The sequence below is a fragment of the Copidosoma floridanum genome, unplaced genomic scaffold (assembly GCF_036245765.1).
Source record: "Copidosoma floridanum isolate Cflo_tuat_1 unplaced genomic scaffold, Cflo_Japanese_pri ptg000019l, whole genome shotgun sequence".
Classification (NCBI taxonomy): Eukaryota; Metazoa; Arthropoda; class Insecta; order Hymenoptera; family Encyrtidae; genus Copidosoma; species Copidosoma floridanum.
In genome coordinates this window covers 15422861-15440538 of record NW_028321896.1, presented here as the reverse complement: position 1 = coordinate 15440538, position 17678 = coordinate 15422861, and the positions used below count along the sequence as shown (strand labels likewise).

At 37.2% G+C, this 17678-nt stretch overlaps 1 protein-coding gene across 1 annotated transcript in view; it reads left to right on the top strand.

Annotated features, from left to right (window-relative positions):
- The window catches only part of Dh44-R1 (Diuretic hormone 44 receptor 1), a 51523-nt gene extending 36065 nt beyond the window's left edge, over positions 1-15458 (top strand). Inside the window, exons 2-10 of the mRNA XM_089592640.1 lie at positions 11056-11245; positions 11913-12006; positions 12096-12189; positions 12270-12350; positions 12408-12484; positions 12815-12934; positions 13295-13480; positions 14963-15117; positions 15233-15458. Of these exons, the coding sequence (XP_089448766.1) occupies positions 11056-11245; positions 11913-12006; positions 12096-12189; positions 12270-12350; positions 12408-12484; positions 12815-12934; positions 13295-13480; positions 14963-15117; positions 15233-15458 (1223 nt within the window). The remainder of the gene's footprint in view (positions 1-11055; positions 11246-11912; positions 12007-12095; positions 12190-12269; positions 12351-12407; positions 12485-12814; positions 12935-13294; positions 13481-14962; positions 15118-15232) is intronic.
- The last annotated feature ends 2220 nt before the right edge of the window (positions 15459-17678 follow it).

Below are 17678 nucleotides of genomic sequence, written 5' to 3'. Positions count from 1 at the left end.
CAAGTTGGTGATTATTTTTGCTCAATTTCAATCGAACACGATATGGGACCCATCACTTGTTTCGTGGGATTTATTTTCGAGAATCACCTGTATGTGGAGGGCAATAAGACTTGGCTTGCAATTGTCATTACGCGGTCGGATATTGTTTGCGCTCGGATATTGTGTATGTATATATACTTTTGTTGGCGCGATTGAGGTAATCGCATGGACTGTACATGAGATTCCGTCGATACATTGGATGATTGATTGTTGTATCGAAGTTAATTGGAACGCCGAATGGACTCTGTATGTTTGTTAAATAAATGCTCTTAATTGGCCATGTGGAATATATGGTTGCACGTACATATTATCAATTACGCAGGTGTACAGAGTTGAGCTGCTGCGAACGGACCAATTTATCAATTGTTGGGATATTCTATTGCCATTTATGTTTCATGTACATTTGTATTGCATTGAATTGCTCCTGGTGACATTTGTTTATCGATACTTGGGATGGACATTGAATATATGCAGTGATTAAGAAATGCAACTTATATAGATTAAAAAAACCATTAGTTTTTATAAAATTATAGTTTAGTTTTACTACCAACATTCGTGTAGGTACCAATTTTCTTTACTCATTACTTAGATTTTTCGTAACTCCAATCCACTATCGATCCCAAGTCGCCGTATTCATTGGAAGTGCAAATTGTATAAAACACCAACTAAAATTTACCAAATTTTTAAATAAAATTTATCCATATTAACATGTATGATTTATAAAGGTGTTTAATATGCTGCGAGACAATATACGTGATAGAGTTTTAAAAAATAATTGACGCAACATTGAGTACACTAGTATCTTACAAAAAGGACTATATCCCTAAAAAGCTAATTACGTTCGACAATAGGTACTATACTCACGTACTTACCGGGTAATCTTATTAGACTCTCATCCTTTTTCATCACTTTATCCTCATTTCCACTTAAGTAGCTCACAATACCCTCGATTCTTACTTCAATGGTCTTCGGAGCTGTGCAGCAAAAAATCCAATGAGCCAAATCTTCTTTTATAATAAAAATCGCAAACTTACGGTGAAAAAGACATGGATGCCTCGAGGATATTGTACAGGAACCGCTCGCAAGTTCAAATGCGAGGAAAAGTTTTGCTACGCCGGGAAAGGTCGTGACGAGAAAGACATTTATTTTATCCACGGCAAAAGTACGTGGATTTAATGAGGGTCTCTTTTGACTCGAGAATTAATGATCCTGATGCTCTTTTTTTATCCTAAACTCCTTAAACAAAGTATAAAAACAAAAACAACATACAAACTTTCATTCATGAAACTAGAAGAAAAAAATAAGTAATCTCCTTTTCGAATCTGTGAATATTTTTCTTGGCTTTTAAGCTCAGCTCGTCCAAATCCGACTCTTCTGCCCAAACAATACAAGAAGAATAAAACTCGTGCGAATCTCACGACATACCAGTTGTTTCTCCCACGTATTTGTTATTCATTCCAACGTAAGGTATGCCGACCTCATAAAAAGCTCGTTGTCAACTCGGCCGAATAAGCTCTTTTTTCCTCTCGACAAAACTTTTTTCTGTATCTCTTACCTCCGTGAGTAGGTATATATATATATTACTTCGGTCCAGACGCAAATCCAATATAATCCATCTCGGCTTTTGTGTCTCTTACACGGCCACGAAACACACGCCCAAGGAATCCGACGCATTGCGAACTGTACATCCATCCCTTATCGCATCAGTGGAAAATCTCTTGGGCGCTCGAGAAGTTCTCTTTTTTTGTCTTTAACACTCTATCGCATTGTAGAGCAGAAGTTTTTTAGAGGCTTGTTATTTTTTGTTATATCTATAAGCAGAGAAAAAAGAAAAAAATGATTGGAGATTCGAGAGCCGAGCGCAAAATCGTGTTTTCGGTAAAACGAAAGCTTTTTTGCATTGGTGAATATTAAATCAACAAAGGACAATTTTCTTGGTTGACTTTCTAAATAATATACAATAATTATAATTTTTTGTAAAAAATATAAAAGTATTGTCCATCAGGGAGAGTCTATTGTAACGTAATATTTCGATTCTCAGAAAATAAGTAATTATACTCTAAATGCCGATGGTGTATATTTGATTTCGTAAAATAGCAAAATGTAATCGTTTCGAACAGTTTATGAATACCTAAGAACATATTGAACACGCAAGTAATAATTTTCTCACGAACACGAGGACCCGTTCATTTATTAGCCAACCGATGTGCCGCAACTTATTTTTCTCAACACCAAGTGATTGCTGTGTTTGAAGGGTCGCCGGTATAAATTATAATCCACCGTCTGTCACTTGTAAGAGACACAATCCATGTTGTTACGTGGAGAACAAACGAAAAATGTTGTTGGATCTAAAACGTGCAATTATGGCATGATACGACTTACATCAGGTACATGGGGAATCGAGGCACGCGTTGAGCACTAATTTCTGCTTCAACTTTTCTCTCTGGCATTTCGCTAATGTACAATGCTGTTGTTGTGGATGTGCATACAAGTACCAATGTAAGTATACACGAGATTGGAAAGAGCAATAGGAGCTGCCCGTAGATATTAGGACTTGAGTAGAGATTAGAGAATGGATGCATTAGGACACAAGTGCAGCATATATCAGCTGACGTCCTGTGCGCTACTGTTGCCAATTAATTTATCGTCCTGCTGCTCGTAAATTCAATTATCCAGCTGACGTCTCCACTTCTTTTCTTTACCTCAGTGCGCCTCTTTTGCTCACCTCTTCTTTTTGCCTCTTGCTCCGCTCTTTCCTTGATTCTTTGCACCGCTTCCTTTTGGTTAATTTTTTTTTTTTTTACTCTGCTCAGGTTTGCTCAATCGACCGATTTTGGTTTACTAGCTTTCTTTTTTTCGTTCCCCCCATATTTAGTTCTACTCGCAATAAAGAAGGAAATTTTTTTCTAGAGATAAGTGCACTCGCTCGCTTGTATCAGGTGACGAGAAGATAATTTGCTCGTTTAAGAGCCAGCTTTCAAAGAAAAGACCTTTTTTTAAGTGCACGTCGAGGTTCGCGAAATAATGAGTTGAGTAAAAAAATTCTAGTTAACTAGAGACCAGCTTCTTAAACTTTTAAACACTTGGCATTATTTTCTCTTGTCAAATCATTGTGTGTATGTTTATATTTTATAGAATATGATGGCGTTACTTTCTTAAAAATGAATTGTATAAATGTCAATTTTATAATAATTTCCATCGAGTACTGTACTAATAGCGGGTAATAGTAGTGCGTATCAACAATTCTTTCTTTTTTGACAGATTAGCTTTCTTGAGCACAGTCTTACCTGTTTCCTTCCATCATGGATATTTCAGTGTTTGGCTGAAGTGTTTGGTCGAATTCTCTGATACGTCAGTCATCTTGTTAAAAATGTAACCGTTTGTTATTTACTATTATTCCACTGCTCGAGGAAGAACAAAAAAACAAAACAAAAATACATAAATAAATCGTCAAGAAATTCGTTGATGTACATCTTTCGGGGTTGAAAAAAGCTCGCGATCGCTCCCGAGGGTATAGTCAAGTGATGCAATACAGCTTTGTCCCCAAGAGGCGTTCGTGCGTTGGTGCACAGCCATTATTTCATTCTACGCGCGTATACGCGCTAGAATACACTTTCCTCCAAGGGATGGGATGTATTAAGAGACAAAGGTCTTGCTCTGCAGTCACATTGCAAAGATTACTTCCCTGAATAGCATTACAGTGGCATTAGCTTCATCTCTTGGATGTACGTGCCTCTCGTTTTTCTGTTATTTGTTACATAAACGCCTATTTTCCTCCTTACGACTCTTTGGGGACAGTTTTGTTTCATTTAGCTGTACCCTATTTTTAATGATTGAATCACCTCATCTAAAAGTACATCGGGATCAGTCTTGATAATTTTGTTCGAGTGCTTCTGCACTTTGACTTCTTCTTCTGCTTAATCTTTTTTTATTACTGGCACTTTTCAATTGCTGGATGCTTTTAAGGGAAAAATGAGCTCAAAAGCAGGTATACCCGAAGTTACCAGTTCCCTTTGATATCTGTATCTCAAGTGGCTTAAGAGAAAAAGATAAGGAAGGTTTGAGTTTCTTGTTAAACGTGAGTAATGTAACTTACAGGCTTACAATATCTTTACAGGTATTGAAGTGTTGATGAAATAAAACTGTAAAAGACAAGTAGTAGTATAGTCTTCAAGGTATACCTGTATCGGCTCGTTGAAACCCCCAAAAGTTTGAAGACAGAGGAAAAAAATTATAGTTTATAGAAATACTTGTACACTATGATCAAAAATGTTTCTCTTGTGTTTTCCATTACATGCTAATGTGTACAGTATGAAACAATAAAATAAAAAAAAACAATCAAAGCTAGGGGTAGCCCATTCGAGGGAATTCCATGCTCGTGATCCTTCGCCAGCTTGTATCCATTCGACCTTACATTCGGTACCGTATAAAAGCGAGTGAAAAGGACAGGAGAGGGAAAGAAATGCCGTACACGCGAGCGAGAAATTGGAAAAGAATCGAGTACGTATCTATACATTCTTCGTTATCGCTTTGCTCACAAGAAAAAAAAAAGCTATTGTCGCAGCAGAGGATATCACCTGCTATATTACACTCTTTATTCCCTTCTGCTGTTCTCTCTATCGACCATACAACCCTCATATGGTATAAACGTATTTTACTCGAATTCCTTCCTTTACGAGAGACTCACCTGAGTTTGTCCTAAGTCTTTGAGGGGTCGAATCTCTGTGTAATTTTCGTACGAGCCTTTTTTTTATTGTGTACAAAAGAGCACTTTGAATTTTTTTTTTTTTTTTTCTCACCACCCGTCACTTTGACAGTAGACGTAAAGTACAGAATTGGATTGAAAGTGGGAAAATAAGGAAAAGTCTACTACATGGAACAGTATAACAGATGGTGTAACTTGATATGTCTGACCATTCACGGACATCATCTACTGAAACGACTCGCTGACACATAAAGTTGTTATTCATTACAACTTTTTATATTCCAGTGTGGTTTTTCGTACTAAATGGCTTTTTTGTTTTACATCACGTTAAAATCTCAAAAATACGGAGTTCGCGTGCTGCTCGACTACCGATGGATATACGGACTTTGGTGCGTTGCGATAAATAAGATTTATGACGGGGTTTGGTTTGGGGTTGGCTTGTTGATGTTTGTTTGCTTCTCCAATGGAAACGAGGAGGGAAAAAAAAAACGAAAAAGATTTTGACTCCAAACACGAAGTAGACTTGACTCGAGCCACCATATAATACCGCGTGACGCTATAAAAAATTATCCTTTTGTTTACGTGTGTCAGCAGTACATTTTGTACATGTTATGTATGTACATAAAAATTTGTTTGTCACGGAGATAAAATGTTTAATTCCTGCAGCCGATAAACAGTCGAAAAATTTGAAATTTAATTGTACTAATTACAACTTATTGCTGTGAATTCGCATAATTATTTGGGCTATAACTGTTTACTGTTAAAAATATTTGAAATTTTTATTTCTATTTCTGCAGTTACTATTTACAATCCAACTACATAATGGACTTTTGCTCGAAGACTGTGTTCTTACTTGTCTCACCTTAGTTTAAATAATGAACTACACAAGAATTGTATATAAAGGGGCATTTCGTTGATTATTAATTACGAGTGGTACATTATCTGATTGTTGATAAACTTAGTTGTCCATACGTAAGGCTCCCACATATTTTACCATCTCTACCCTGAATATGATGACGTGAATAATGTAAAAATGGCTCACCCCCTGAAAAATGCACCCGCAAGGACATTCACTCCATAAATCCAATAAACAGCGCCATCAATAGTCCTTCACTTGTCCATCGGGAGCAAAAAATCACTAAACTTTAATCGCCCGTTCTTAATTCGAGCTCGTTTGCGCCCTCATATACGTTCGCTCAACTTCCTCAGAACAAAAGGGAGCAAGAGAATTCCCCGATAAGAGAGGAAGAGCTCGAGATGGGCGACGATAACAATAATAGCGTGGAGAACGGAAAGGAAGGTGCGCCATGAAAAAAGCCATAAGATGCGTGGCCTTTATTGTCACTTGATGAGATCCTCATCTATGTGTGGGTATACGTATGGTGAAGCAGATACGAGGAAGAATGAACTTTCTCTCTGTGTTTTTACACATATATTGTGCATATACAGATATTATAATTTTTATTTGGCTGCAGTTGTGATTCGGAAAATTACATTTTTCAGACCACCAAAACTTTGTTGCAACATAATTCAGGGTATTTTTTCACTATCAACGACACAAGGTGATAAATATGGCATAACGTAGATGACGTACGTGTATGTTTACCTACATATAAGACGCATTTTTATTCATAGCCACGACATGTTTATGTCCATCACCTGCTTTATTTGAATTTTTCAGATTCCTTGACTATACAGTTACAAGGCATTTAAACCGGACTCATCCAGGTTCACTATCCACAAAGTAATGACGTATATTATGCGGTATATAGGTAGAATAGACAAGTGTTGATATTATCCCTACCAGTGCTTCCTCCCATGGTAACGAGTTTCCAGAGCACATGGTAGAAACACATATGATTGATATTCGTTCAATACATTATTTGGCACAATAGTAAAAGTTTTTCCCACTGGTTGTCCGGATGTGGAGCGGATTACCATACGAAGGATCTGATGCTATGGTCTGACTCGTTTGCATTCAAAGTCGAAGGTTTCGGTGCCTTTTTTGTTTCAAGTCCGAGACAATCGTCTTCCTTTCTTTCTAGTTAGTCGAGTGGAAACTTTGCGTGCGCCCAACCTTGGATTATCGATTCAAGGAAAATAAAAGCTGGTGCGAGACTATCAAATGGTTGGTTTTTTTTAATCCTAGCTGTTTTTCGAAAGCGTGTTTTCTTGGGAAGTTGATTTTAAGTAAGTGACAGTTTGCATACATTATAAACTTTCTTTGTAAGGGCACTAAGGAAATCATTGAAAATTCCGGCAGTGAAACTGTCAAAGACAATTTTATTTAGCTTCTACAGCCAAATATTAAAATGATCATTACTTTAATCTCATAGCATAAAAAATCTTCGTAGCACAAGATAGGTGTACTTTCATGCGACTACTAAGTATGGCTGTTAAAAATTTCTGTAGGGGAAATACATTGAGAAATCGATACGGAAAGCTTTCAAAGTTTTTAATTTATCGAAACGTATTAATATCTAGAAAAAAATCTATTTATAACCACAATTCTTGCCTAATACTGTGTAAATTTCGAAAAAATTGTCTGTCATCCGAAGGGGACGAAAATAGAGGTACATCCGGTAGTACACCCGGCCATTAATCTCTTTTCCCCTACGCGATATATATTTTTTCAATGTCCCCCCGCAGTTTTGTGTAGCTGTTCTCTTTTTTTTTTTTTTCTTCGCTTTATAGCCTTTCTCGGTTTTTCCCCTTTGTAAATTGTGATGATAAAAAATAGAAGCTTAAAAAAAAAATTAAAATCCAGCGGCCAAGGGATGAGAAATAAAGGTGTCCTTGCACTAAACAAAAAGCGGATAAAATAAAAAGGACGAAGCATGTATTAATTACAGCTTTATCCGCGAGTATTTTAAAAAGTGTATTATTTACAATTCCGTAATGGGGAAAAAAAAAATTTTGTGTTTGAAGCAAGAAATATCACCGTGTTTTTCTCAGCCAAGCCTTTTGCAAACATTTTTTTTCTTTTTTTTCCTTACTACCGTCTTTTCACAACTTTCGAGGGTATTTTTTTTTTCTTCCGTTTCTTGTTGTTGGCTCGGATAAATACGCCCCCTCCCTCCGCGGCGTTGCTTACAAATGAGGGGAGATTTTTCTTTGACGTTTCGTTTGATAAAGGGCATACTCGGCAGGGGATAGTGGAATGCCGTTTTCCGGGGGAGGGGGAGCCGAGGATTTTTCATTCCACTTGGCATTTTTATTTTCGTTTTAATTAAAACCACCCAAATATATACACGAGCAGCGCACATACGGTGAATAGCAAGTGAGCAAGACGAATTCGATACTTTTCGTGCATCAGTATTGGCTTAACAAATATACCCGCAATGAGTCTGAAAAGGCACGACCAACGATTCTGTGGGAAACCACAAATTTATCATACGTAGAAATCGATCCCAAACACGAGTTAAATATTGACGTAGGACGAAAGTCGTGTTCTGCGTGTACAACGCGTAAACTGGGTACACAGGGTAAATAATTCATGGCCTCGTGAGAGCTTTGATCCCGATATAACACGCGTGTGTACACAGGTAAAAGGGACGGTTTGATTTTTTTTTTTTTTTTTTTTCGCTGTCTGATCACACCTTGACTGTTTCTACTTGCAAAGGTCTCTACTGTTTTACCCATATGTATTTCACGTTCCACCGTAAGGCGTACCCCAATGAGATGGAAAATTACATTACTCGCACGATGTAGCTGCTCCTGAAAATTAACCATCAGCTGCCTACTACTCGTGGCTTCGGTCATTTCCACATGCATTGCAGTAAAGGTATTTTTGAAAACCACGTTTCTTTTTGTTACCGACAAAGGGAGATGGTGCATAATTCAGCTCAGTTAATTAATTAATGTCAACATAAACATTCTGACGATACATCTCCGAGCAGACCGTAAGTGAAGTATGAAAAATCGCGGCAGTTACATTTTACTCGAAGGGTGGGAGTGTGAATACCGAGAGAAGCACGAGGTCAATTCCTCGACTCGACATTCGCGTTATTTGTCACTGATCATTATCAACTGGCTGTTTTGGTTTTCAACACTTGTCAATTGGCTGAAAAAAACGATGATTTATTCAAGTACGTAAATTGACATTTTTCACATCGATTGTTCTTCGTTGGTGCTTTGAGTTCGGTCGATAAATAATTTGTGCGAGTAATTATACTTATCCATGCAGTGATGCAGACGCGATACAAATCAAAAGCAGATATAATATGCGTAAATCTTTTTGGCTTGAATTGTTAATTTTTAATTACATACGAGTAAGAGATTCTTTGACAAAATGAGGAGCATAATTTTTAAAAACAGTTGTCTCTTTCTTTCAGTTTTGAACAATAATACTTTTGACACACAATAATAATAAGTCACAAAAATTGGAGGCTTGGCGAACTATGAATACAAACAAGACGCGTGATCTTACCTATTCGATCAAATAGTTTATTTTCCTTCAAGTGCATAATCTCCCCAAAAGTGTCCTGGATCACGTATTTGGAAAACGAAAGCGAATACGTGTACAGAATATAAGCTCAATGTTCAAGATTTTTTTTTTTTTTTTTTTATTTGATTTATACACGAGCATACAACTGATGCTATTTTACGTGTAAGCTTAATGTAAATCCCGTCTTTCTTTCATAAATGTATCATTGTCGGGAGTATAATTTTGGGAAATCAGAACATATTTGTGCTCTATCTATTTCTAATACTCTTATGAGCATCTTATACCTTTTTTACAAGCTTACCAGGTGCCAAACGTCGATTGTTTGTATTGTGGCATTGGTACTCGATATATTTTAAATGTTAACTATGGATTTAAATTACATATTTAAGCTTAAAAGTATCGCCTCGTACGGTTCAACACAGTATATATTTAATTAAAAAATTATTTACCGAGTATAAGGGTGGATGTAACGTAGAGAGACGAATTTGAAATTCAGCAACACACGATGGGTTCCAAGTATCGATAATGATGTGTATGACCAAGCATTATAATCGTAACTTTTTTTTTTTTTTTTAATAAACAAGACGAAAGGGCCATACAAATTCTATCGAAATTAACGTGATTTTTGTAGTTTGTATCTTAAAAAAAAAAAATAATAATTACATTGCATCCGTCCAAAAAATTGTTCTTCCTAGCTCGGCTTAATAAAGATGCAGATGAATCAAAAATCTACAGATATAATATACATATTCTATCAGTAATAAGTACAGGGAAGCTGATCATCCCTTTTCGCAACCCACCATCTTCTCCTATCGGTTCCTTCCTCGCATTAACTATTTAATAACAGCTGCGTTTACGCGCACCCCAGCGTTGATTGCAAATTTTGCCCCTTCTCGTTACACGTATACACGTATCCCTAGGATGGCCGATACCTTCGACATCCTGTACCCTTAGTTTCCAGGGTTAATTTGATACCACTGACAGGATATGCCTCCCGTACACCCCGGCGTGTAAGACACCCAGATTTAATTTCCTTCCGTCCAAGATACCTATCTGTATATAATGTGCGTACATGTGGACATATATACATATTATGTACTTTACAAGGTGGGTAGTATTCGAAGATCGACAATAACGTGTATAAGTGTACACGCTGTACATGTGACAGAAATAGATGGGCGATGGTCGACTCTATCGGAAGATGAATCTATTTGGGTCGCCGCGGAGCGAAAAGCTCAAGGAGACACGCGTATATCGATGATTCATTCGGTTACCATCGAGCTAATGGTTTCCAACTGATATACATATCAGCTCCGTTTGGATGAAAAATTAAAAGAGATTTGATTTTCCGTGATCCAATTTTTCTGGGTGTCAGAAAAAATACGCGCACGTATATACTTGTACCAAGAATCCCTTTCTGTTCGATTGCCGTGATTTAATTTCTAATTCGATAAAGCGTGCCCCCCCCCCCTCCGTCCGTCGATTGACCACGGCAATTCGAGTGAAACTTTAGCCGTACGTCCGTTCGTTTTTTCATCCGTTGAGTATATGTACCATAAATTGGAATCAAAATCATTGAGCTTCAGCAGCGATGCTTTTAATATCGTTTTGAATTGGAATTTGATTAATTTCGTTGCTCGTCCATTGGAAATTTCGTATATGGCTTCGCGCACAATTTAACCATCCGTAACGTGTTATACGGTTGCTCTTGATATGAATACTTCGAGAGAAAAAAAAATGGTTGAATAGTTTTTTTCTTTCCTGCGCTCTTGTACGGTAATTTTTTTTTTAATCTACAATTGTATAAAGTTTTATTGAAAAAAAAAAATAATAATAATAACAACAATAATAATTCTGTTTACAGAAAACGCAAGCCGCCTATGTTTCTCGAACGGCACGTGGTCGTCGGCTGACTACACGAGATGCACGGAAGTGAAGCTCATAACGCCGGAGACCGAGTCCGGAGTCGTGATGATGACGTTCCTGTACTTCATCGGCTACAGCATCTCCCTCCTGTTTCTCATCATCGGCGTCAGTATATACTTGTCCTACAGGTACGCGTGTTTGCGCTATCGATGCCGAGTCGTTTTTTTTTTTTTTTTTTAATTTTCCAATCGTCGACCGAAGCGTACTAGGTCGCGCCCCTTCCTCCCCCCCCCCTTACTTTACGCGGAGAGCGCCGTTATACGTTTGTTTGACGAAGATTATCGAACGGAATTGCAAAGGGCTTTCTCTTTCTTAAACAGGTTTTTTTTTTTTTTGTTTTTTTACTCGGGTCAAAAGTACGCCCTTTACACATAACGGCGTTGTTTAACAAAGATGTTGCGTGAAAACCCAAAAATTAATGCAGTGAATTGTTAAAAAGTACGTGTTGCGCTAAGCTTTAAGGGAGTTGTATAAAGAAAAAAAAAAGAAAAAAAAAATTATAATATAATGATTTTATTCAAAACACTATGGCGAAATTAAAAAAACCATAGCCTCGTCTTTATCGAGAAATTAATCATGACACGTACGCTTATGCGAGAGAGTGTTTTTTTTCTCATCGCATGACTAGAAAAGCACAAGACTCTCTTTAAAAAAGTACGTTTTGAGTAAATAATTGATACCTCGAATACAATTAAAAATACGATAGTTACGAATGAAAATTTTGCAAGAAACTTCTTTGAAGTTTAAAAAATAAACGTTTTTTTTTCAAAAATTTAATGGAGCCAATTTTCGCAGGGAACTAAAATGCCTTCGAAACACGATACACAAGAATTTAATGATCACTTACATTTTGGCGGACGCCCTGTGGATCATAATGAGCGCGTATCAGGTACCGATTACAATCCACTATATGTATAATCTATTTGAAGTTGATATTTGTATACGGAAACACATGAAAATAACACACGAATCTTGTAGTTATTCTTTCGCACGAACCAACTCCTGTGCGTAGCTTTCTACGTTTTGTACCACTACTTCCAGTTGACCAACTTTTTTTGGATGTTCATCGAAGGTAACTGGGACAACAATTTAATTAATCCCTTTGAACGTCACGTTATCCACGTATCAAAAAATCTTTTGTCTCCCAAACAGGTTTGTACCTGTACTTACTGGTAGTGAAGACCTTCTCCGGCGACAACATCAAACTGAAGCTGTGCCTATTCATCGGCTGGGGTACGTGTTTAACGTGCGTGTGTACAATCGTATAATCTGACAGCATGAAATTTACAGGTCTGCCGTTCGTAGTGACGGTCATTTGGGGAACAGCCAAAGCCACTTGGGGTAGTCTGGAAACTCCGGGGACTCAGGTACGACAAATTCCAATGTAGAAACAAAGAAGAAAACAAAAAAAAAACAATCATTTTTCAAGCTTTTCGTCAACAAAAGCTTGTGTCTACGCGTTAACTCCCAACACCCCCGTACCAAACCAATCCTCTGATTTTTTTTTTTTTTTTTTTTTTTCCTACGCGCAATAGAACAAGAGAGTCTAGTTGTACAGATAGCAGTAAAAAAAAAAAAAAAAAAAAAAAGTGGGAAGAAGAAGCAAACGATCCCTTATTATCGCCACCACCTACACACACATACGCATCAGCGCCGGTCTTTGTTCCATATGTATGGAGTTTGTTCTGCCCCTACAGGAGGCAGCTTTATCGCAGCACTGCCCGTGGATGGTGCACCGTCCGATTGATTGGCTCTATCAGGCACCGGCGCTCGTCGTCCTCAGCATGAACGTCATTTTTCTCACCAGGATAATGTGGGTGAGTCGCGTCTATACAAGCTATAGCGTAGATGATGATGATACAATGACGGTGCGCTCCGAGCTTGACATAGCTCTCTTTTGTTTCCTTTCCTCCTTTTTTTCCTTTTTTCACGCGTCACGCGCACGTTTATCCGCTTAAATTAATTGACCTGCTTTGGGGTCCCTATATTTATAAGGGAGGGGTAGGGGAGTTACGGACATTTTAATGGGATCGCACGAGGGTGGAGTCAGAGTCGGTTGTTTTAATGAGCTTTCAAAGCAGGGTACAAAGGTTTATCGCGCGTGTGAGAGGGGGTTGGTAGAGCATCTTTTCCTCTTTTTTTTTGTTTTTTTGTTAATTGAGATGCAATTCGCGCAGGTGCTGATAACGAAGCTGCGCTCGGCGAACAACGCGGAGACCCAGCAGTACCGCAAAGCGGCCAAGGCTCTGCTGGTGCTGATACCCCTCCTCGGGGTCACGTACATGTTGGTCATGTATGGCCCGCCAGAGGAACAAGTCGCCAACGCGTTCACCTACGCCAGGGCCGTGTTGCTCTCGTCCCAGGTACACCTATGATGTTTATATGCTTCTTTCTCTCTCTCTCTCTCTCTCTCTTCTATCTCTTTTTACACTCCGCAATAACTACTATACATGTATACGTACACACACAGCTCCTTCCCTGTAACTATATATATGTTCGCAAGTGTGTACACTTTGATTGCCGTGGGACTGCAGTATATATATGGTTAACCACATACTGTTATTCCCCCTGTAATCAAAGTTATTATTGGAATGAAAGCTTGTTTCGTTGCTATTGGAAGATTGAACGAACCTTTTTTTTTTTTTTTTTTTTTTTTTCTTTACAAAAGACGGGTAACGGTGTTTTTCTTTCTTTTTTTTGCTTTTCCTCGTTATCCTCCGATGTATTTGTGTCTCTGTAGGGAAAAATGTGAAAAAGTATATTTTGGTGCACGTGCAAAGTGAAATTTGGGCGAGAAAAAAAAGGGGAGGGATATTTACCACGACGAGGTATAGGGATGAAAAGACAAACTTGGGTATATTGGGTACTATTATTATATTTATACACAAAAAAAAGGGAGTGGATCGAAACGTCCAGCGTCAGTTCAAGTATAGCATACTGTTGTATATACATATACGGTGGAGATAGTGGTACCCGACAGTAGACATCAGACGTCGTAAAGCACCTTCTTCATGCGAGATATGAAAGACCCTTTGAGATTTCGTGACCTCACTCTGATGAGCGACTGTCTTATAAGTACCGTGTGTAGCCTTTTCCCCCTCGAGCGTTGGGTGTCGATATCATGCCACTCTGCACCCACTGTGATGTACAGATTGCTTTTTTTTTTTTTTCTTTTTCCCTATCAGACTATTTAACGTCAGCTCGGATACTCGACTTGGATTACCGATGAATCGAAAATCACGTGACCGATATTGTATATATACGCGCGAGTTGAAGCATAAATCGCTCACCCAGAAGGCTAACAACATAAATTGTCGCAAAAATCAAAAATGATAACAACAATAATAAATGGAAAGGTGCAAGACATTGTCAAGTTTTTAATTTACGATTCGGGCATGATTTTTGTTTTTTTTTTTTTTTCCTTTAATGTAGATTTTAACCTATAGGTATCGTTAATTGAAAATTTATGCGAAAAACATACCAGGGGGTGGATTATATTCGTGTTAACATCATCAATAAGCAGTGTTACTATATTAGGTTTATTGAGACGTGGGAGTAATTAGGTGAGCTAAAAAAAGGGCGAAAAATACTTGAGTGCAGGTTACCATTAGGTGGTTTACAAAGTAACTTTAGATGTAAAGATACATAAACAACTTTGAATACAGCCCGGAAAACCAGGATAGAAAAATGTGAAAGATTCGTATAATATCATGAACGAAGATGTGAGTTGAAACTGTATGCCGGTGGATCGACAACTTGTCGCGATGTTCATTGTTAAAAGACACTGCGAACGATGGAGAAAAAAAAAAATGTCATGATTAAAAGAGACCGAAAAACGTTGGCAGGGTCTGCTGGTGGTGTTGTTCTACTGTTTCCTGAACAGCGAGGTGCGAAACGCCGTGGGCCACCACTACTCGCGCTGGCGAACCGCCCGGAGCCTCGGCACCGGTCAGCACTACTACGCCCACTGGGCGCCCCGCTCCCGCACCGAGAGCATAAGGTAATACAGGCCGAGGCCGGTGGCTGCCCTGCAACGGGGGGGTCCGGGGTTACTCCAGCGCGCGGATACCTAACCAATAAAAAAATAATTTATTGAAGCCTGTATTACCTTTCAGATTATACAGCAGACCAGCCGGCGGTAGCAACGGCAACGCCTGCACCAGCTCCGCCGTAGAGCCGGCCCTCGACGACGCTCCCACGACCCCCACAGCCAATAACAACCACGTGCTGCCGACGACAGACACCGTGGACGAGTCGAGTCGGTTGACCGGCGCCAACGCCAATGGATCGGTGCTCGATGACGCGGTTCAAACGTTACAGCGGAATAGGGGTCCCGTTTGAGCTTGTCCGTGGTACTTTTTTTTTGTTTCGAAAAACGAGTGCCAAAGCTTTAGCTCCCCCTCTCTTGAGGTGCGGTGTGTTTCACTCGAATTGTAAATAATCTGCAGTACCTTAATACGTATAATATGATGACGAAGCGATTTTATTCTTTTCGCTGTCCGCGTGGTGGAAGAAAAACAAAAATGTGCACAGCCATTCCGATTGAATTCGTGTTTCATTCCGATGATTGGGTGTATTTCTTGAATGGTGTGAACAAAAATAAAGTTATCATCGGTTATCATTTTTTGTTTCACGATCCTCAGCCAACGCGATCCGACCAACGGTGATATAATATATAGCACGGGAAATCAAAAAATATTATTACTTCGTTACGATAAGCATTAAATCTGTGCATAAATGTGTATATTATTGTGTAAAAAGTTAATTATACGCGTATGACTAGTTTTGTTATTACTTTTAAATATGTACATAATTCGTTTGTTTTATTCGTATATACTTTGCATTGATGGTATTTTAATAAGCTCGATGTTATGTATAAGAATACCTTTTTTCCATGTACATTTTTTATGTTAACACATGTTTGAAATTACGAATTAAAGAGCAGTTTACAAAAAAATCAAATGATATTATTACGACGCTGTATAGTTTCATCGACGAGAAAAAAGGACCAACGTATGGAGATATCATCTTTAACGAGTAGGGGAAATGCGGTCCATGCTCTAAATAAATTTTTTTTTTTCTTTAGAAATAAAAAAATTTTAAAAATGTTTTACTGGGACTCCTGGCCATGGATAAATCTGAGCTGGCTATAAATAGTAGACACAATAAAATACGAAAGTAATTATTTTTTGTTAATTTTGTAATTAAAAAACTTTTAATAGATTTTTTTGTAAGAATTTAAAAATTTTAAAATGAATTTTGGAATGATTGGAACAAAGGTTATTATTTATTTCTAATAATTTTAACAAATCAGAAAATAAAATAACGCCTACGGTAAGTATTATTTATTTTTAACTTTTTTTTAAGCTTATTTCCCATCGGTATAAAATACAGTTAATTATACATTTGTAAGCTAATAGGTCAACTTCAAGGATTAAATTTATTCTTTATTTGAGATTTAATAATGTGTACGAAACTTTTGTAAAAAAAGCGGTTAAGTTGCAAAAATACACAGTATGTAGTATAATCAATAAATTTTTCCGAATTGTACAAGTACATATATTAACCGTGAAAATAATAAAATCTCCATAAATTATATGGTTTGTTGACCTAAATCTTCATTGTTTTTACTACCTGAGTACAGACATCTATGAAAATAATTCTTACAAGGATTTATATATACATCTCGAATTTTATCAAACTTTTGGTGATAACAATTATATGGGTGAATAAATAATGAAAATTGCAGAAGTGGGAAATCATGTAAAAAAACAAAAGTAAGGATTCAAATATTTTATGCAGTAGCTTCAGTTATAAACACTTATATTAATCTAAGTTTGAAATTGTAAATTGATATTTATAAAACGCATTTAAACGAATAAAATGTTGTTTTTTTCAACATATACAATAGTTTCATGTACCTTACAATATCATTGTAACTTCATCACTGTTACTATTTTCAAATTATTAAAAAAAACTATAATAAATTATGTATGTTAGATTTGTTCGGGATTTAGCTTGGAGCAGCTCGGAGCGCTCCTTTTTTCTATACTCTAATGTATTGAAGTTATTAAATTGACTATAGAAAAAAGGAGCGCTCCGAGTTGCTCCAAACTAAACCCTGAAATCTATTATACACTTTTAACCAAAGTGCTGTTTCCCGTATTTCTGTTGAATATTAAGAAATTAATGATCAACTAAATAGATGATTTTAAATAAATATATTATTACAATAATACAAGAATTTTGTATTTTTTTTCTTGTATAAATGAACACAAAAGCTGATATTGAAATTATGTACTGAGTATGAAATGCATTGTTCAAATTAAGCGTAAGGAAAAAAACATTACCTTTTTTCAACTATTCTTTGTCTAAATAGCATTCCAGTTTTTCTAGTAGAATGGATATATGGTTACTTTTTTCAAAAAAGAAACGCAAATCCTCTATAAAATCTCTTACATATGTTGAGTAAGGATGATTTTATAATTGTTTAATAAAAAAAGGATGTTACCGAGAAAACTTTTAATGTAATAAATCACACTCTTTTATTAAATCAAAAAA